General features: G+C 42.9%; 1 protein-coding gene across 1 annotated transcript; it reads left to right on the forward strand.

Annotated features, from left to right (window-relative positions):
- Positions 1-1,033: 1,033 nt before the first annotated feature.
- Positions 1,034-21,768, forward strand: LOC138949412 (gastrula zinc finger protein XlCGF57.1-like). Its single transcript, XM_070321237.1, has 4 exons — positions 1,034-1,459; positions 5,564-5,953; positions 6,501-6,647; positions 18,525-21,768. Exons 2-4 carry the CDS (start codon positions 5,842-5,844, stop codon positions 19,664-19,666), a joined length of 1,401 nt encoding a protein of 466 aa, XP_070177338.1. The 5' UTR covers positions 1,034-1,459; positions 5,564-5,841; the 3' UTR covers positions 19,667-21,768.
- Positions 21,769-22,014: the final 246 nt, after the last annotated feature.

The raw sequence follows: 22,014 nt of genomic DNA on the forward strand, positions 1-22,014 counted from the left end.
TGTTTTATTTTGTTAGTGGACCCCACATAACAACACAAGATGAAGTAAACAACAAACTGCATGTCGGTCAATATGTGGCCACCCAGTCAGGTTTAGGCAAAGTGGATGTGGGAAGGGGAGAAAGGAATAAAGATCGCCATGCCAGTGGCTGCTGATGTCGTGTGGTTATTTTGGATTGGATGGATGGAGAGAAAGACTTGTCTGTCATTGTGTTTGTGTGTCTACTGTGATAGTCACATGAACAGGTCACTAGTTATTTTTTCAACCTGCTACATGTCTACGCCGTCACAGAGCTGCCAACTGCTACGCCAAGCGAAATATTGCTACTCTGAAACAAATAATCACAAACATGGAACAGTTCCCTCTTCTTTGTCAGTCCTGGTACACATTTCTGCTTTCCACACAGTGTAGCGGGCACAAAATCAGTCATTAAACATCGTCTGCACTGAAAAGTGTCACTGCAGATGCTCTCTAATAGGCATTTTATGTTCCGGCATAATTATCATAAGACTTTATTAAAAATGTCTGATCTTGTGCAAGAGGTCATAAATGCGGATGTGGGAATACATTTGTTAAAACACTATTTGCTACTCTGAAAATTCACAAAAAATCCTATATTGCTACTCTTGAGGTTTCACAAGAGTTGGCGGCAGGTCTGTGTAAATGACAAACTCACTCTCTCATCCCCCCCCCCTAGCTCTCTCTCTCTCTCTCTCTCTCTCTCTCTCTCTCTCTCTCTCTCTCTCTCTCTCCATGCAGGTCGGATCTTGTAAAATAGAGAGCTACGGTTGGTTCTTACACTAATAGGCTACTATTTCGGGTGGACTTTTCTTTGAAATTTGATGTTGACGTCAATATTAGTTTGTGTTTTTGAATTAGCAAATCTTTTGATCTCGACTGAGCCACGATCATTTCGTGACCTCACAGCTCTCAGTCTTAAAACATTGCCGGCTGAGCTGGGTTTTATTGTACTTTTCTGGTGCCTATCCTTTCTTTTTTGGCAGTTCAGGCAAAAAGACGTAAGGGAAATCACTCCGTTTGACTACTGCTGCCATTTGTCACGTGAGCAAACGCCATACGCTGACATGAAGAGCAAGTGGATTATTTGTGCTATCACTGTGTACTCAAGCTACCAATGACTTCTTTTACAGTCGGTGTTATAAGTAGAGGTCACACGCCGAATCTCAGTGGATTTGAAACAGCCTTGAGTCGTTCCGCTCACGTCTCCGCGGTAGCAGTCCCCTGCAACCGCCAGTGGGCAACCCCTAATCCCTCAACCCCTGTACATAGTTTTAAACGCCTCCCAACCTATCCAGTTCCTGCCCTTTCTCAGTGCTGGTTTTTTTAAATTGTCATCCCGATTCCAAGAGGCACACACCGCATCCGGAATCGACAAGTGACATCAACGCGGGACCACTTACGTTTATCAAATAAACCCGGTCCCAACGGAGAGAAGAAGGTAATCTTCAAGTGAACTTTAGCGTTGTGGTTTCATTACGTGCAGCTATCGGGAGGGCTTAGACTGAATGTTTCTCCGCCTAGTTGAAGCAGTTCTTGAGTAAGAGATTCTTGTCAAGATCTTGTAACTGACGCAGATTTGTGATGTAATTCGATCAATTTTACCCAAAATTCGATGTATTCGAAATCGCAGCAAGCGGTTACGTCCCATTCCCATGAATAAGAAAAGAAACATTTTGCGTTGAAAGTCAAAATACCATTTTTGAACACAAATTAGAATCCAAGAGGGGAATACATGGACCAAAGTACGATTAGCAGCACTTTGGATGGGAGGGGAATAGTCAGTATTGAGTTTGTGTGAGATAAACAACGCACTCAGAGTGTATACAAGACCTGACCACTGTCCAATACACTCCGGCTTTAAAGGCCCGGCAGGAGTATATAAGGAGCCTGACCTTCTGCGTTGGCAAATCATTTCAAACCTCTTGCAGGCAACGGACAAATACTGCTCCTACATTTTCTTTAATATCTCGGTTAAGCATGAGTTACGGTGTCAGATTTTTTGTTCACACAGCTGGTTTTCACACATTTACCGCCCTATGCGCTTAGATAAGGTTAATTCTCCATAATAAAGAAGATATTTGTAAACAAACATTTCAATGGGGATCTTGTTCAAAGAAAAGGGCGGAGTCACCACTCTCCGACGTCACAGATTTACACCATGCGTTCCAAAAATAGCAAAACACGTGGCATGCGGCAATTTGGTCCCAGAACATGCTGTCTCAGGTGCATGTGTATTTGTTACATCGGATATGAAGAAAGAAATGCAACTAACCTTTACCACCAGTTGTGGCCTTGATAGGGTATTCCTGTGGGGTTGGGATAAAGCTCTCTCACTAATTTGAGCACACAGTCGGGCATCATTTCTCGGTTAATGTTTACCCGTGTTGGATTGTCTTGATGTAAGGAAGACGTCTTTTTCGCCAAGTACAATGCACAATTCCAAGCACCGCGTCGGTCTAGCATGGACCAATACTTCTTGTAGAGTACTTTTCTAACGCCGGAATTCCTGCGGTGTGGCAATTGGCCTGTACCTAGCCACCTCTGGCGATGATTTGTCACACAAGGGCTGCAAAAACAAAAGGCACACTGGCCTACCAGAGGAGAGCCCTGTACTAGGACCCGTGTCTCCGCTTTCACCATCGCCTCCAGGATCAGATAACCACGTCTGCACCCTAACGGTACTACACACACGAGAGACAGCCTATGTATCGAGGTCACACGATGATGGATGGCCCAGCACCTCTTGGTACACAAGTCGAATCTTTTATTACACACCTTCGAGTTTCAAATGGCCACTGATTCTCAGTAAATAGTCTCCTTTTTGCGTTCTCCTGGTCACTGTTAATAATGAGAAGTGTTAAATCAAATTTCGCCATTTATTTCCACAGACAGAAAGAGATGTCAGTGCAATACAGCTTACAGACCGCAGCCTGGCCCTAACTAAGTTACTATCACCATCGGATGTTGGAATGTGAAACACTCAGGTTTTCCCGCCTTCATCTGTCAACAACACTGATTGTGTTAGAGGCTCTCGCTGGGTGGAATAACAGACCGTGTTCCAAAGTATGCGTATACGCTACGCAGATTATCACCGTTGACTTCGTCTACATGGTCCCGCTAACTATAATTACTGTCCCTGAAAGTGCCTCACAGGATGGGCAAGTTTACTTTCAAAACAGAAAGGGGTAATCTAAACTCGGTTTGTTCTAAGTGGACATGGGAAACAAAGGGACTCGGATCTTGGGTCGCCCCTGGCAACACAAATGGAAGAATCCAGGATATGCAAATGGTCTTCTGCAGTTTATTCCAAGGTGGTAGGGGGTTGAAAGGGGGAACGAACGGGAGGGGGGAGGGGACAGTGGTCGGTGGAGCTACTATACAAAGACTGCAGCAATGGACTGGTGATGTGAAATCATCACCCACACATTTCGAGGTACCCTCCCCCCTCACCATTCGGTTCACAAGCCTGTTTTTGTCCTTGGTCAGTTTGAAAATGATTGGTTTGTTCAAGTATTCCGCCAAAAAAATGCGCCAAGATTTCCCTCCTCATTTCAGTGGTGTTTGACGCTTGCCCCACTCACTTAGTCAGAGTCTGATGCAAAAATTGACTCGAGAATTCTGTTCATTGACGTTGTGACGTACTAAACTTGTTTATTGTTCGCGGTTTTGGCTGATTCTGTGTTGTTTTTCTGCAATATCAGCGAAAGTACCATCATAGCGGTGACTGAGTTACAGCAACCAAGACTAAGTTTCATTTTGTCCGTTTGACTAGCCTGACATCTACAGCCTTGACATTGTTATTCTGTTTCTCTCTGTGTGACTGATTTCTTTGACACAAAGGTTCTCTGTGTGAAAGTTCAATTGTATTGTAAATATAAACAAAATACGCAATCAATATGCAAGATATCACAAATGTTCAGAAACGAAAATATGTGAAAAACTCTGAAGAAGCTGTTAAAAGAAGAAATGCTGCTCGCACAGACAGAAAGCCAGATGGTAAAATTCAGTTTAGCGGTGAGAGAGAGGAAATTGATCTTATTTACGCCCAAGTTCAAAAGGTTAAAACATTTTTGGGAGAAGGAAATCCAAACAAAGAGCTTGTGGACACTATCTTGTGCTTTTTTTATTGACAAAAACATTGAAGCTGATTTACTAGAGCGCCCTGATGCCCCCGCGTGCCCAGTGCACTTTGGCCTGTTCGTGTTTACATCGCGTGCCACGCGTTGTGCTATTTTTGCTAAGCCCCGCCCCTTTTTCTGTTGCATTATGGGAGAGGCCGGATTGGCCGTGACGTGTTTAACTTCCGGTCGTGAAGCGAATTTGCCATTCGACACCACTTTGCGATTGGAACGCAGAACAGTTGATTATAAGAGTATAAAGAAACGAAAACAATCTGATGCTGCACGGCCTTTGCTGTGACGTAGATTGCATTTTCGACACTGAAACCCATCAACACTCGGAGCGTCGTTCGACGCCATTTTGCGAAAGTAGGCTTCACTTTCGATTCATGGTATCAAAGTATGCTAGGAACAAACACAGACAGAAACAAACACACACACGAAACTGATGCTTCATGGCAGTTTAGTGTCAGAGTTTGGAACACACTTGGAGTGTGTATCGACCTAGAAACGGTTATACTATGTGAATGCACCAACCCTCGACACTCCAAAAAAGATAGCGGGTTTATTGAAATAAAAATTGACTTTACAAGAGCGTCATCGGTAAACTGTGCTATCATTCAATTTGCGACAGGCATCATTTCCTGGATTTTGTGCCTGCTGTAAAAGGGCCGTGCAGAGTTCATGGAAAAATTTGTTCAAGCAATTCCATGGAAATGTGAGATGGACCGTGAAGTTACTGTGAGACCTGCCTTATACATAGCTCATGGTTTAGTGGCAATAAAGCACTCTAATTTTGCAGAACCTGCCCCCGTAAGCATAATTAGCAAGTCATTGAAGACTTTTGAAGTCTCAAAATGAACTGTATGAATGATTTCCGTGGGTTTTTTTACATGTGTTTTAAGAACAAAAACATCATTAAAGCTGCCATTTTCAATCAAGGGAGGCAACTCTGTTGTGTAAATGATGTCCCTTGGTTTATCAAAAACATCTAGCGGTATCACTTGGGAGAATTTTTATATACATATGTGTACATTGTATAGTTTCATGAAGATCGGTCCATTGTTTTTTTTCTGAACGGCTTCATACATGCACACACACAGTCACATACACCACCACCCTTGTCACAATTCCCCGTCTATGTTCAAACATTTAGTCAAAACTTGACTTCATGTTAAACGAAATCGGAGAATTACAGGTCTTAGACCATAGATTGCACCCATTTGTTATCTGTACCAGAGAGGTATATATTTTGTCAACTTTTATGAACTTTTCAATCATTGAAAAGTATTGTCTCCATAAACTCTATATATCTACTCATGAGCTTGTGGCTGGTTGCTGGTTTAGTGTGCCTGTGTGTGTGTGAGCGAAAGAGAAATCTTTTCTCTGCTTCTTTAAACTGCTGAACATTGTTGTTCCCACAGCAATGATTTGAACGCTCATCATCCATGAACCTACAACACCTTGGAGAGTGAGCTGCTATGATCAGCCAACACCTTGATCAGTGAGCTGCTATGATCGCCCTATTCCTTGAAGAGTGAGCTGCTATGATTTGCCAACACCTTGATCAGTGAGCTGCTATGATCGCCCAACACCTTGATCAGTGAGCTGCTATGATCGCGCTACACCTTGAAGAGTGAGCTGCTATGATTTGCCAACACCTTGATCAGTGAACAGTCAGCACCTTGAACTGTCAGGAACCATGGCTTCTCCCAACAGCATGGAGGAAGGAGACTCAGCTCTCCTCTCAGATGTCAAGATAGAGATTGATGTCGCAGAAGAGTGTTGGCACATCACTGAAACACGCCCCTATGGTAAGGTTCATCAGATCAGGTGAATGAAACACCTAATGGGGAGGAAGGGGATGTTTTGGGGGAGTGGTGGTGGTCAAATGACATTATTGGTGACGGCTAGTCTTGAAAGCACTTCAATCCCGGACGCTACCGCCTGGTGTGTTGAGGGTGGAGATTTTTTCGATCTCCCAGGTCAACTTATGTGCAGACCTGCTAGTGCCTTATCCCCCACACGCAAACACAAGACCAAGTGCGCACAGAAAAGATGCTGTGATCCATGTCATTGTCAGAGTTCAGTGGGTTAAAGAAACACGAAAATACCCAGTATGCTTCCCCTAGAAAGCGGCATATGGCTGCCTAAATGGCAGGGTAAAAACGGTCATACACGTAAAAACCCATTTGTGCAAAAACATGAGTGAACGTGGGAGTTTCCACACGTATTCCCTGGTTTCACAGATTAACTGTAACATATATATTGTGGTTGCAAGCTTGGGTGGTGTGTTGGGGACTTGACACAGTTTAAACTCTATTCAGTGTTGCGTTTGAAATTGCCTGCTTCTGCTTTCAGGTATGTTAAATCATCAAGCAGAATGCCATTGCCCAAAACAGGAACCAGGAGAAACATTTGATACAGTGCAGCCATTGAAAGGACAAGGTGCAGTCAGCACTCACAGTGATACCTGGCTGAAACAGGAGACAAGAGACCAGGACAGTGGTACTGTACCTCTATTTATATCTTTGTCGAATATAAGCCATGTAGGTCTTAACAGAGAGGGAATCTAACAACAGGGAAAGTCTCAGAAAAGTGGGTCTTTATGATGAGAGAGAGAGATGTGGGCGACCTGGACGTCTTGATGGTAAATTGTTCAAATTACCCAAAGCAGTTGATTTTCAAATGTTTAATGAGGTTTCTTAAGCATCACTTTCTCACCAGACTGGAAAACTTGGGCAGCTCTGTTAAGGGCAGAGGTGGCACGGAATTTTAGCAAACATTTGTTCAAAAACGTGTTTTGGGTTTTTGTTTTTTTCAGGTACTTTGAACATCATAGAATCACTGTGTGTTGTTTATTTTGTCAATTTCATCGTTTATTTTGCAATAAAGTGGTGATTTTCACAGTATGTGTACATGTGTGAGTGCTGCAAGTGTGAGAAATTGCTGAACAATCTATGTTTTCAAGTCCTTGCAACAACCACGATTCCCCGAATAAGCTTGGCAGTAACACATCGAACGGTTGAGCGGGAATTCCCGTTTTCTGTGAACGTTAAAAATAGACATGAACAGTCCGTTATTTCCGTACAACGGCCGGATCGCGCATCAACTTTTTCAGACAGTAATATGAATATTCATGAGAACAACCTCTAACCTTTGAGAAACTTCTCTGGTTGGTCGTTGTCAATGACCACAGTGACGCGCATGCGCAAACTGCCTTATCCGTTGTAAACACAGTGTCGATTCAACGCAGCTTCTTCTTCTTCTTCTTCTTCGGCGTTCCAGGATAAAGCAAGCAGCAATGTCTACTCCGAAATTCGCAAGGATTTTCCCAACGCATTCTTCCCGCAAAAGGAAGAATCAGCTTTCAGATGCTCGAACAACGAGGAAGGAAAAACCAGCAGGCGACGAGAACGCGCCTGAAGTTGGCAGAGCAGAGACAGTTGTTTTGAGAGATAGTGGTGACGCGTATGTTTCGAATCGACTCGGAGTCGAACCTCGGCCAGTTTTGGGCGATGTAAACCGTAATCAGCCTCAAATCGAAGGTATTTCTGCTTCGGCGACGAAACTGAGGAGATTTAGTGGTGCAGGCATCGACCCGAATGCTCAACCACCAGCCGAGCTAAATCGCCGTTCGTGGTGTTTTGCCGAGTGCAGTCAGTTGAACTCGCTTCTCTCTGATGTGAAGTGCCCGGAGTGCGAGGCAGGACATGTGACAATTCGAGTTGGTGACTCGATGGGCTTGTCCCAAGAACTAGTGCTGTGTTGCGACAGCTGCCAGTATTCACGCACAGAGTATTCGTCGCCAAGAGAAAACAACCTCAACCACAGACAAAATGTTCCCTTTGAAGTGAACACAGAGATTGTGCTATACTCTCATGAGATAGGTAAGGGCTACTCCAGTGTGGACAAACTGTGCACAGTCTTTGGAATGCCAGCGATGAACAAGAGTTCCTATCATCGCATAGACAAACGAGTCAATGCCAGCATTGTGGAAGCTACAGATGCCACACTTAACGAAACAGTGGAGTTTGTGAGGGAAGCCTACAGGGAAACATTTCCTCAAGGCAGAGTGAATGCTGTGAATGATGATGGTGAGGAGGACAATGCTTGGGAAGATGATGATGGCATTCTCTGGGTGGATGTTGCCTTTGACGGTACATGGCACAAGAGAGGATTTTCCTCACACTATGGAGTTGGCGTTGTTGTTGATGTTCTGACTGGGTATGTGCTGGACTTCTGTGTGAAATCCACATACTGTCACACATGTGCGATGAACAAAGAAAAACTAGAGGGGATGACCGCTGCTGAGCAACTACAGTGGAAGCAGCTTCACCAGCCTGACTGCAGCATTAACCATGAGGGATCTGCCAAGTCTATGGAGAGGGATGCAGCCTTGGAGTTGTGGGGAAGGTAAGAATACTGTTCTGATAGCCTATACACTCTTCCCTATATCCTTTATTTTCAAATACAGAATAAGACAACATGAATAAGGTTGCGCTAAAAAGTAAAATTTATTTAAAATTGTATAAAGCATGGTACATTGTGGGTGTTTGTTTTTGTTTACAAAGAAAGATGAAGACCAACAAAACACAACACAGAAGCACATATTTTTGCAACAAAACACTGTCCACAAACCCTTCACAAATACATTTTCTTTTGTTGAAAAATCATTAAATGTTCACAATGTCCTAAAGGATCAGGCTGGGAAATTTTTATTGAATCTGCAAATTTCAGAGGAAACCTGATAAACTTTTCTATTGAAAAGAAAAAGTGTCCCAAACAAGTTGGGATCAAACTCATTGTCACCGTGTGTGTGTGTGTGTGTGTGTGTGTGTGTGTGTGTGTGTGTGTGTGAGAGAGAGGGAGAGAGATGTGTGTATGTATATATTCTAACAAGTACAAGTTAAATGTTCACCCTCTATGAAAAAATCACTTTATACAGACTTAGTACACAAGCAATGTAAATTGGCACACTTTCCAGTAATAATAATACATGTATGTATTTTCTGCTAGGAGAGGGCTCCTGATACTCTTCACTAAAGTAATATCCAAAATCATTTTCATTCGTGGGTCTGCGTCTGTATCTCACCAGGACCTTGTTGGCCCATGAACCCCAGTCTTTTTCATATTTTTTTTCAAAACAGTAGTTATCCAGCCAGTACTTTACACTAAGTTTTTAGAATTTTTCTATGCTGCAGGTCTGTTGAGCGTCACAACCTCAGGTACAGAACCATGCTGTCGGACGGAGATTCCACAGCGTTCAATGCTCTGGCTGCAGCTCAGCCCTACGGTCCCACACGTCCAATCACCAAGCTAGAATGCACCAACCACCTCCCCAAGAGAATGGGCACAGCTCTCCGCAAGGCATCAAAGGATGGAAGGCTTGGTGGAAGAGGGGAGGGGCGACTAACCAAGGAAAAGTGTCAACGCTTGCAAAACTACTTCCGTAGCGCGATTCTCAACAACCTTGAAGATCAGCGAGCCATGGAGCAGGCGATCTGGGCCACTTTTTTCCATGTGACTTCAACTGACGAGGACCCTCACCACGACAGATGTCCAGCCGGGCCAGCCTCATGGTGCTTTTTTCAAAGAGCCAGGGCAGAAGGGCAACCACCACCTCCACACGCAGGGCACAACGGCACCGCCTTGTCCAGGGAAGTCTCGCATGCTGTTCTGCCCATCTACAGGAGAATGACAAATCCCATTCTTCTCAAGCGCGTGGCCCATGGCAAGACCCAGAACAGCAACGAGTCTCTCCACAATGTCATGTGGGGACACTGCCCCAAAGAAGTCTTTGTTGCGAAAGACCGGGTGGAAGCAGCCACCGCTGAGGCTGTTGCAAAGTTCAACAGAGGCAACTTTGCACTGGCACAGGTCATGGACCACATGAGCTTGCCAATTACTGAGCTTACTCATTCTGCTTTGGCCAATAAAGACAAGGTGAGGGTCCAGAAGGCGGAGAGAGCAACAGATGTGGCCGCTGTAGCAGCTCGTAGGGCAAGATGTGCTGGTCGTCAACGTCAGCTGGAGCAGCGAGAAGACCAGGAGGGGGAGGTGTACGGTGCTGGACTGATGGGGGATGGAGGGGAATAAGTACCAACATCATTTGAAGAAGACTCGGAACAATACGTGGACACACCCAGACTCTTTTTTCAGCAATGTGTCTTCATAATGTGTAGAGAAACACTTCACAAACTTTCAAATGCAATTTTCTCTGAATATGGGTTTTCAAGGACGGTATCAACGCGGGAAATGATATTTCGTCAGAACTACTTGTGGTAGAGTTATAATTTTTCTTTTACAGGAGTAAGATTTGATTTTGCTAGACTCTTACAGAGCGGTTTTTGTAAAACCCATCAAAATTTTTTTTTAGAGAATATAATATAAGCCTGATTGGGTATTTTGGGGGCAAAAATTTATATCTCTCAATTTATGCTGCTGAATTCGAACTGGGGTAATTTGGTCAAAATGGCTCTGTATAAGTCTGAAACTGATATCTGGGAGTAATTTTCACTGCATTTGAAGCCTGTAGCTTCAAAAATGTCTTTTGAATTTCATGGGGCGTGGTGTGTAATTTTCGTATTTTTTGGAAGAAATTGGTATTTTTTTATGAAAATATTACTTGCTTGGTCAAAAACTGGGCATGCAGGTGCTTTTTCATGCTTTCTTTCTATAAAGTACCCCTAAACTTCAAAGAAAACTTACAAATATTCAGATTTCATTTTTCGTGCCACCTCTCCCCTTAAAAGGTTGACATGTGTACACTACATTGGGGTGTGCACGTTAAAGATCCCACGATTGACAAAAGGGTCTTTCCTGGCAAAATTGCTTAGGCACAGTTAATAATTGTCTACCTATACCCGTGTGACTTGGAATAATAGGCCGTGAAAGGTAAATATGCGCCGAAATGGCTGCAATCTACTGGCCGTAAAAAATTCCATCTCACACGGCATCATTGCAGAGCGCCTAGAACTGTACCCATGGAATATGCGCAATATAAGCCTCATATTGATTGATTGATTGATTGACATAGGTTTCAGGGAGTTAAAATTTGATATCAAATTTGTGCACATGTAGATTACTGCTTAGACTGTTTATCAATGAAGTCTATGAAGAGCGGTTGCTATATGAACCTACATTAGACATAACCAAGCTAAGAAAAGATAACTCTTGTGAAAAATCAGAAGTCCCCAAAACAGGGACACAAAATAACACGCTTTCACCTTGTGCAGTTTGAATGTCTCTTTTGCGTTGTTTTTGATTAAAGAGCGGACATCGGCCTCGAGGAGCACCGCAATTTTGAAGAATTTGTAGCCTTTTCTTATTGAGTATTTGTTCTGCAAAAAATATTCAGGATCATCAAGACTTGAAAAATAGAGTGCGCCCTTCTGAAAACAAGATTTCTTGGTGGTTCCTTTGTTACTATTACCATCCTGATTACTTACATTAGCACCAGAGTGTGCGGAAGACTCCAAAAATGCAGATGAAACACACCAACCTCAGAGTCCGGAGTCATTTTGAGCGAACTTTGTCACTGTCTATTTTTCGATCAAATTGTTATGCAATCTCATGTTATTAACCTTTAGCACTCCAGATTCCAGCCACCATTACTTCCCCTGTAGCCACATTATTTTGCTTTCCTGGCATAAGAATAACACCCACTCACTTTTAACACTTACAACTTCTTTGAAAAATGCACTATAAGCATGAAACTTTGTGGTTGTGATGGGGTTATATTTAACATTAAAATATTTTGTTTGCGTGCATCATTTATTTTCTTAGCAATAAATTAAAAAAACAAGTCGCGGTAGGCGAAATTACTACATTTAGTCAAGCTGTGGAACTCACAAAATGAAACTGAACGCACTGCATTTTTTCACAATGACCGTAGTCCGCCGGTCGTGGAAAAGGCAGTGAAATTAACGAGCCTGTTTAGCGCGGGGGTGGTTGCGCTGTGCTGCATAGCACGCTTTTCTGTACCTCTCTTTGTTTTAACTTTCTGAGCGTGTTTTTAATCCAAACATATATCTATACACTCTTCAAAAAAAGTTATGGATCACTTTTTTATAAGCACGCCACACAAAACAGAAAAGACCGAATTCTTTCTTTTTTTTTAAATTATAGAATTGAACAACCAAGGAGTAATGAAAAACAAAGCAAAGATCGAACGCGGCAGCGACAATTTAGCTAGAGTGTGTCAAACGTGACAACCCTCGAAAATGGAATTCACATCGATGTGAATCAGTGTCAATAACGCGTGTGCCCTCCGTTGTGTGCCAGGCATTCAACACATCGTTGGCGCATGGAGTGAATCGGGTTGCATATGAATGCTCTGGGAACTCCATTCCACTGCTGCTGGAGCCATTGCAGCAGTTGACCTAGATTGGCAGGAGGAGGGTGATTGCTGTACCCGACGACAAAGCTCGTCCCACATGTGCTCTATGGGGTTCAGGTCCGGGCTGTTGGCTGGCCACAGCATCCTGTTGACCCTGGCCTGCTGGATGAAGGTGTTTACAGCTGCAGAGCGATGGGGAGGTGCGTTGTCATCCTGAAGAATCGCACGAGGGCCGATCGCTTGGAGGGCTGGAACGACCAGGGGTTGCAGGATCTCATTTTGGTAGCGGACACCGGTCAAGTTGCCCACTACATGGTCCAGAGGTGTCCTTAGACGTGTGCTGATCCCTCCCCAGACCATCACATAGCCTCCGCCGAAACGCTGTCGTTCCAGAACAGCGCCTTCTGCGAAGCGCTCTCCGCGACGCCTCCACACTCGGATGCGACCATCAGCAGGTTCCAAGCAAAAGCGGGACTCATGTGTAAACAACGCCTTAGCCCACTGCTGAGGTTGCCACCTCACATGTTGAGTGCACCAGGCTCGGCGAGCTGCTCGGTGATTAACAGTCAGGGTTTTTCCTCGGACTGGACGCCTTGCACGCAAGCCAAAGTTGTGTAAGCGGTTTCGGATCGTCTGACCACTAACAACAGTGTTGGTGGTAGCTTGTAGGCGTTGCCTAATGTTGTTTGCCGTAGCCAATCTTTGTTGCATGGCCTGCCTCTGAATGAAGCGATCCTCTCTTTGTGTGGTGACTCTGGGCCGACCAGAACGTTGTCACTCCTGCACTCTTCCAGTTGCTTGGAATCTCTGTTTTAGTCTGATGATGACAGAGGGAGCCACTGCAAGCCTCTGGGCCACTTGCCTGGCAGCAACACCGTCTTGTAGCCATCCTATTGCCCTTCCTTTATCCAAATCGCTCAGTTTTCTTCGTGGGGGCATGTTGCTACTGTGCATAATTGTGTCAGCGTGTCAACCTTTAAACACAAGCTGGTGAGCGATGTTCATAGCCAGGACCCTGTTGTAGCACGTGCATCACAACCTTTTGCCCTGGCATGCGTTCCGCAAATTTCATGGGGCTATAAAAAACACCCTTTTTCTTCCTAAATGCAGAAGCTTTTGAGAAGTCCCACAAAGGGAAATAACTCTGCCTGCCAAACAAAATTCTAGGTCAAGACTCATTGTTCATTTGTTAATTCAAACACATTAATCTTTTAATTATTATGTCGATGTTTAATTTTTTGGCAATTTTTTTGAGTCACTTGAGAAAAAGTGACTCTATGTAATCGGTCAGTGTTAGTCTGTCCGGCCGGCCGTCCGGCCGGCCGGCCGTCCGGCCGGCCGACCGGCCGGCCGTCCGTAGACACCACCTTAACGTTGGACTTTTCTCGGAAACTATCAAAGCGATCGGGCTCATATTTTGTTTAGTCGTGACCTCCAATGACCTCTACACTTTAACGATGGTTTCGTTGACCTTTGACCTTTTTCAAGGTCACAGGTCAGCGTCAAAGGAAAAATTAGACATTTTATATCTTTTCTCGGAAACTATCAAAGCGATCGGGCTCATATTTTGTTTAGTCGTGACCTCCAATGACCTCTACACTTTAACGATGGTTTCGTTGACCTTTGACCTTTTTCAAGGTCACAGGTCAGCGTCAAAGGAAAAATTAGACATTTTATATCTTTGACAAAGTTCATCGGATGTGATTGAAACTTTGTAGGATTATTCTTTACATCAAAGTATTTACATCTGTAGCCTTTTACGAACGTTATCAGAAAAACAAGGGAGATAACTAGCCTTTTCTGTTCGGCAACACACAACTTAACGTTGGGCTTTTCTCGGAAACTATAAAAGTGACCGGGCTCAAATTTTATGTGAACGTGACTCATTGTGTTGTGAATAGCAATTTCTTCCTGTCCATCTGATGCCTCATATAATATTCAGAACTGCGAAAGTGACTCGATCGAGCGTTTGCTCTTCTTGTTATAATTAGATCCGTTTTTTCAACCGATCCTTAACTTTTTTTGAAGAGTGTATGTTTTTGGAATCAGGAACCGACAAGGAATACGATGAAATTGTTTTAATTCGATTTCGGAAATTTTATTTTGATAATAATTTTCATATTCTTAATTTTCAGAGCTGTTTGTAATCCAAATATAACATATGTATATGTTTTTGGAATCAGAAAATGACAAAGAATAAGATGAAATTATTTTTGGATCGTTTAATAATTTATTTTTTTTAATTACAAGTTTCCAATTTTTAATGACCAAACTGATTCATTAGTTCTTAAGCCACAAAGCTGAAATGCAATACCAAAGTCCGGCCTTCGTCGAAGATTGCTTTGCCAAAATTTCATTCAATTTGATTGAAAAATGAGGGTGTGACAGTGCCTCCTCAACTTTTACAAAAAGCCGGATATGACGTCATCAAAGGTATTTATCGAAAAAATGAAAAAAAACGTGCGGGGATATCATTCCCAGGAACTCTCATGTCAAATTTCATAAAGATCGGCCCAGTAGTTTAGTCTGAATCGCTCCACACACACACACACACACACACACACACACCACACACACACACACACACACATATCACGACCCTCGTCTCGATTTCCCCTCTATGTTAAAACATTTAGTCAAAACTGACTAAAACTTGTGGAATGTTGTGAAACTAACCAGTCTATGCCTGGTGAAACTCCTTTGAACAGGTAATCATGTTGACCATCCAACTTCCTAATCCTGGTTTTTAAATAAGTAAATGTGTGGACCAGTGCATGTCATAGGACGATTTTTTTACTAGTTCGGTTAGCAACAACAAGCAGAGAAACGCTTTGATCTCCACTAGATCCACAGGTCGCCATTTCCGAACACGCGAACTTTTTACGTCTTGTCACTGGCTTGCTTTGCGCTGAATTTGAGTCAGTTTCTACGCAGTGTCTCTTCGACAAGCTAGTCGAGCATTTGCTACGCAAAAAAACGCAGAAGAAAGTATCCAATATCAGTCAGATTATTGGTAATGTTTGCTGGTCCTGTCATTTCTCTGAACTGGACCAGCCACTGCTCCCGCAGTGGGGCACTGCGGTTATGAAATTAAAGGCCCCTCCTGTTTTTGGAACCGCAGGAGCTTTCTAGTTTGCTGTTAGGTAGATTTTTGGTTCCTCTTTCCTGTCATGCTCTCTTTTTCTTCATGAATTCTTTTCTTTTTTCTGCCTTCTTGCTCATTCACCTGTATTTTTTCCAAAAATCTCTTCTCTTGCCGCTTGTCTCGCGATTCATGTATAGTTTAATCTGTTAGTGTTCTGATGTAAGTCCAGCAGTAGATAGGTTAAGCCTATTTTAACATACTGGAAACTGGTAATCTTCCAGTAGGTATTAATTTAGTTTTACTAAAGCCTGCTGGGACACAAGTAATGGGTTAGTGCATTTGTAAACAGGAATCGCTTGACAAGTGGCCCCCTTCATCCCCCCCTTCCTCGTCCTGATATGGCTCTGCGTAGTCGGCTGGACGTTAAGCAACAAATAAACAAACAAACAAACAAACAAACAAACCAGCCACTGTTTGTATCCATCTGCACTTTCGTAAATTCCGTTTCGTAACCGTCACTGTCTATTGACGAACTGTCATTTTTTTCACCGCGATACACAGTTCATTGCGAAGATCTTCCTCAGTAATTCGTTCCGATTCCGCATACAATTTGTTGTCAAGAAACAACTCAAAAGAAAGTTTCAAACTCATCATCCTCCATCTTGCTTGTCAAAGCAGTAAAGTATTTTATCGATGCACAAAACAAAAGCAGAAAACTTCGACAAAACTGACTCAAATTCAGCGCACACAACACGACGAGATAACAGAAGGAAGTGAGGGGGGGGGGGGGGGGGGGGATGGAAATGGCTGGGTGACGCAAGTCGCCGCTGGCGTGCTAAAGGTTAAAATTACGTGTGAGGTACTGAATTCAAGACAAAAGCCAATTCTGTCGGTAGGAAAATCTTGGAAAGAGATGATGATAATACATCTTCAGTTACTCACTCAAGTAGATAGACAAGATAAGATAAAGGGAAGAGAGACGGAGACAAAGATGAAACGGTGGATCTAGTGTGGAAAATGGGGGAGGGGGGTTCGGCCGCAAAAAATCAAAGATGAATTTGTCAAACTGTGTTTGTGATGGTTATCGTGCGTGTGTGTGTGTGTGTGTGATAACACATATGTGTGTGTGTGTCTGTGTATATGTGTGATAACACATGTGTGTGTGTGTGTCTGTGTGTGTGTGTGAGTGTGTTTGTGTGTGTCTGTGTGTGAGTGTGTTTGTGTGTGTGTGTTTGTGTTCCTCGACGCGTGACAATATCTGCCAATAAGTTGAACAAAAACAGGGTTCAAGTGGAACAAAAGCAGGAGGGGAACGGAAGACATGTTATGAACTCCGTTTTTTACTGCGAAATTTTGGCCTGGGAGAAGTCACCCCATCCTAAGTTTCTCTTCACCTACCCGTGAAGTATGCTTGAGGGCTTGACTAGACAACCCGATTGCGCCCATTACACGGCATAAAGAGAGCACCGTTCAACCCGGCCGATTCCGCGGCTGACGTCACGCGTCCAAGGGAAGTAATTTTCGAGCGGGCTGCATTGACTCGGCCAAGAATGCAAACTTTCTTCGATTAAAGACATTGTAGCATGTCTAAAGTCTTCGGACTTGTGTTATCAAGCTGTCAAAATCACCAAGTAACTTTTAAGTATAGTTTCAGTTACATGATAACTCATTCTAAGGAACAGATTTTGAGAGCCACAACCCGACAGCTGCCCTTTAAGCCACAAAGCTGAAATGCAATACCAAAGTCCGGCCTTCGTCGAAGATTGCTTTGCCAAAATTTCATTCAATTTGATTGAAAAATGAGGGTGTGACAGTGCCGCCTCAACTTTTACAAAAAGCCGGATATGACGTCATCAAAGGTATTTATCGAAAAAATGAAAAAAAACGTCCGGGTATCTTCTTCTTGTCGTTCGCTGTTAGATCGTCAGTCCGGACTGCAGGGCGAAAAGTGCTGTCCTCTCCAAGACCTCTCTGGACGCGTATACAATTCCCAGGAACTCTCATGTCAAATAGGATGAACAGGCCTAATTGGCCTCAAACATCTAACAAGTACAAAATTTCATAAAGATTGGTCCAGTAGTTTAGTCTGAATCGCTCCACACACACACACACACACACACTCACACTCACACACACACACACACACTCACACTCACACACACACACACACACACACACACACACTTGTCTCGATTCCCCCTCTATGTTAAAACATTTAGTCAAAACTTGACTAAATGTAAAAAAGAAACGACTTCTTTCGCGCATCGTTGCAAGGATTTGGTTGTAATTTGACACATCAGTGATTTTTCATATCAACTTTAAAATTGGAAGAGTATGGTAGTTCCAACACAATGCTCGCCGAGATAAGTACTATCTAATCGTGGAGTCTATAAACCTTGTTGGCACATTAAAAGGAAAGAAATATTGTTCTCAACCACACGCGACCATACACTGAGCAGAAACAGTTAAAACACAGCAAAACCACCATAGAAACCATGGATTTTTTGCTGTTTTTCAGTTTTGTGGTCGCTCTCTTTTAGATCAGCCTGACAGCGCGACGGATTTGAACTAAATGTGTATGAACTGTTAGGTAAGACACCAAATAAACTTTTGGATGTAAAAAAAGTAAACTAGCATTCAGTTTGTCACTGTTTCGACGGTTGAAAGTGAATCATGCCGTAAAAAACACCATTTTTGAGGGTAGGCGTGGTCACGGACCAGTGACGTCATATCCAGATATTGCTCAGATTCCAGAAACACATTTTTGAACAAAAGAAAGACACGTATATTTCTGACCAAAAAACCTGCTGTTTAACACCTGGGCTATACCATTGAAAATATATCCTTTTTGTGCTCAGTGTATGTTTAATCTGCAAAAGGAAACAGGAGAAAAAGTGTATGCTATTCACGGATCATAATCAGCACTCTCGTATGACTTGCTTTTGCTTTCATTTTCCAGTGCCAGTCAGAGAGGTTGTGGCCACAGACACAGCTACCATATCTACAGTGCTGACATTGGAAGGACAAGCTGCAGACAGCGCTCACAGTGATACCTGGCTGAAACAAGAGGAACATTCAAGTACTGAATGTGGTACCTGGCTGAAACAAGAGAAACATTCTAGTACTGAGTGTGATACCTGGCTGAAACAAAAGCAACATTCTAGTACTGAGTGTGATACCTGGCTGAAACAAGAGGAACATTCTAGTACTGAGTGCGATACCTGGCTGAAACAAGAGAAACATTCTAGTACTGAGTGTGATACCTGGCTGAAACAAGAGAAACATTCAAGTATTGAGTGTAATGCTGGGCTCAAAGAGTCCGGTAATCTGAAGCCAAGCATGTTAATAAGCCTGACAGAGAAAAAACTTGCCTGTACAGAGAGTAGTGCTAAGCCTAAAAAGTCTGGACATTTCAAGCGACACATTTTAGGAGTAAGAAAGCATACATGTACAGAGTGTGATGCCAGGTTCGCAGACTCTAGTGCTTTGAAGCAACATTTGTTGACACATACAGGTGTAAAAAAGCATGCATGTACAGAGTGTGATGCCAGATTCAAAGACTCTTATACTTTGAATCGACACTTGCTAGGAGTGAAAAAGCATGCATGTTCAGAGTGTGAAACTAGATTCAACCAGTCTGGACATTTGAATCAACATATGTTAATACATACAGGTGTAAAAAAGCATGCATGTACAGAGTGTGATGCCAGGTTCGCAGACTCTAGTAATTTTAAGCGACACATGAAAATACATACAGGAGTGAAAAAGCATGCATGTTCAGAGTGTGAAGCTAGATTCACCGAGTCTGGAACATTGAAGCGACACATGTTCACACATACAGGAGTGAAAAAGTATGCGTGCACTGAGTGTGATGCTAGGTTTGCACGCTCTTCTACCTTGAAGCAACACATGTTAACACATACAGGTGTAAAAAAGTATGCATGTACAGAGTGTGAAGCTAGATTCACCCAGTCTGGAAATTTAAAGCAACATATGTTAAAACATACAGGTGTAAAAAGGTATGCATGTACAGAGTGTGACGCTAGATTCACCCAGTCTGTACATTTGAAGCGACATATGTTAAAACATACAGGTGTGTAAAAGCATGCATGTACAGAGTGTGATGCCAGGTTCAAAGACTCTAGTACATTGAAGCGAGATATGCATACAGGACCGTCGCGATATAACCTTGAACGGTTGAAAACGACGTTAAACACCAAATAAAGAAAGAAAGAAAGAAACACATACAGGAGTAAAAGCATGCATTTACAGAGTGTGATGCTAGGTTCAAACGGCCTAGTCATTTATTAAAGGACCCCGTATTAGCACATACAGGAATGAAAAAGTATGCATGTACAGAATATGAAGCTAGATTCACCCAGTCTGGAAATTTGAAGCGACATATGTTAACACATTGTAAGAAATGTTAAGTCCTTTGTACTGGAAATTTGCATTCGCCCAGTAAGGTCATATATTGTACTACGTTGAAAGCCCCTGGATCAATTTTTTTATTAGTGCTTTTGTGAACAAGAAACAATTAACAAGTGGCTCTTTTTGATTAGTGCTTTTGTGAACAAGAAACAATTAACAAGTGGCTCTATCCCATCTCCCCCCTTTCCCCTATCCCATCTCCCCCCTTTCCCCGTCGCGATATAACCTTGAATGGTTGAAAACGACTTAACACCAAATAAAGAAAGAAAGAACAAGTGGCTCTATCCCATCTCCCCCCTTTCCCCTATCCCATCTCCCCCCTTTCCCCGTCGCGATATAAACTTGAATGGTTAAAAACGACGTTAAACACCAAATAAAGAAAGAAAGAAAGAAAGAAATGTTAACACATACAGGTGTAAAAAAGCATGCATGTACAGAGTGTGATTCCAGGTTCAAAGACTCTAGTACTTTGAAGCGACACATGCTAACTTACACCGGAGTACCCCCCGCGGGTTAGGGGGAAGAATTTACCCGATGCTCCCCAGCATGTCGTAAGAGGCGACGAACGGATTCTGGTTCTCTTTTTACCCTTGTTAAGTTTTTCTTGTATAATGCCAATCACTGAGTGTGATGCTAGGTTTGCACGCTCTTCTACCTTGAAGCAACACATGTTAACACATACAGGTGTAAAAAAGTATGCATGTACAGAGTGTGAAACTAGATTCACCCAGTCTGGAAATTTAAAGCAACATATTCTAACACATACAGGTGTAAAAAAGTATGCATGTACAGAGTGTGACGCTTGACGTAAGGGAAGCATCACATCCAGAATACGGCGCAGAAAGAACTTTCCTCCTCTGACCGCTTTGGCTGCGTAGTTAAGGCTGCCTGCAAGCTGCTGCAACTGCTTCAACGTTGCCCGTTTTCGCGCAGAAAACTGCTGCAACTGGTCTTCAAGCTTGACCAGTGTATCCTGTCCGAGGGACAGGGTGCATTAAATAATTCTTGGGTGTCGATCTCTTGCCCCAAGAAGGTAATCCATTGTAATCCGTTGTGTAGGCCCCACCACTTTATCATAGCTTACAAAGAACCCCAGCTGGCGTACTAAACGAATTAGCTCATACAGCTCATGCATTCACATATAGAAATTTAAAAAAAGTTTGCATGTACAGAGTGTGATGCTAGGTTCACACGGCCTTGTCATTTGAAGAAAGACATATTAGCACACACAGGAGTGAAAAAGTATGCGTGTACTGAGTGTGATGCTAGGTTCACGCGGTCTGGAAATTTGAAGCAACATATGTCAACACATACAGGTGTAAAAAAGCATGCATGAACAGAGTGTGATGCCAGGTTCAAACACTCTAGTACTTTGAAACGACACATTCTAACGCATACAGGAGTGAAAAAGTATGCATGTACAGAGTGTGAAGCTAGATTTACCCGGTTTGGAACATTGAGGCAACATATTAACAGCTATTGTGTTTTCAGCGTAGCAATAGGGTCCGATATTTAGACGAGACAAGTATAATGCCGACGAGTCGCATTATACTTGTTCGAGTCTAAATATCGGACCCTATTGCTACGCTGAAAACACAATAGCGATTATATAGCTGTTCTAACCTTGATTTGTTGTTCCAAACTTACAAAATGACAGTTTTTGCGTCGATGCGTTGATCTCAGGTTTTGATAGCAGACGCCGTTTCTTATGCGCATTAGTTTTGCGCAGGAGCCACACTGACTTTGGAAAATAACATCGATTTGACAACACAGCTGTTAAACAGCTTTTTGTTATTTCATTCGTATACAACAAAAAGAAGTTTGAGTTTTTTTAACCTTCGCCGGCACTCGTGGGTCCGTGCGGACCCAGAAGGGTGTTTGATTGCAAATATCTCTTAAACGAGTTGGAATTTTTTAATGAGCTTTTAGAAATGCCTCAGACACCCAACAAGCTATCATCTCCTAAAAGCTTATTAAATTTCAGTGATAATTAATTAATTAATTAATGGTCAAATTTA

The sequence above is a fragment of the Littorina saxatilis genome, linkage group LG15 (assembly GCF_037325665.1).
Source record: "Littorina saxatilis isolate snail1 linkage group LG15, US_GU_Lsax_2.0, whole genome shotgun sequence".
Taxonomy (NCBI): Eukaryota; Metazoa; Mollusca; class Gastropoda; order Littorinimorpha; family Littorinidae; genus Littorina; species Littorina saxatilis.

Bases quoted from the DNA above. Each gene is read 5' to 3' on its own strand.
- LOC138949412 (XM_070321237.1), top strand. From the start codon at position 5,842: ATGGCTTCTCCCAACAGCATGGAGGAAGGAGACTCAGCTCTCCTCTCA. The intron at 5,954-6,500 runs GTAAGGTTCATC...TTCTGCTTTCAG, and splicing joins CACTGAAACACGCCCCTATG to GTATGTTAAATCATCAAGCA. The intron at 6,648-18,524 runs GTACTGTACCTC...TTCATTTTCCAG, and splicing joins GACAAGAGACCAGGACAGTG to TGCCAGTCAGAGAGGTTGTG.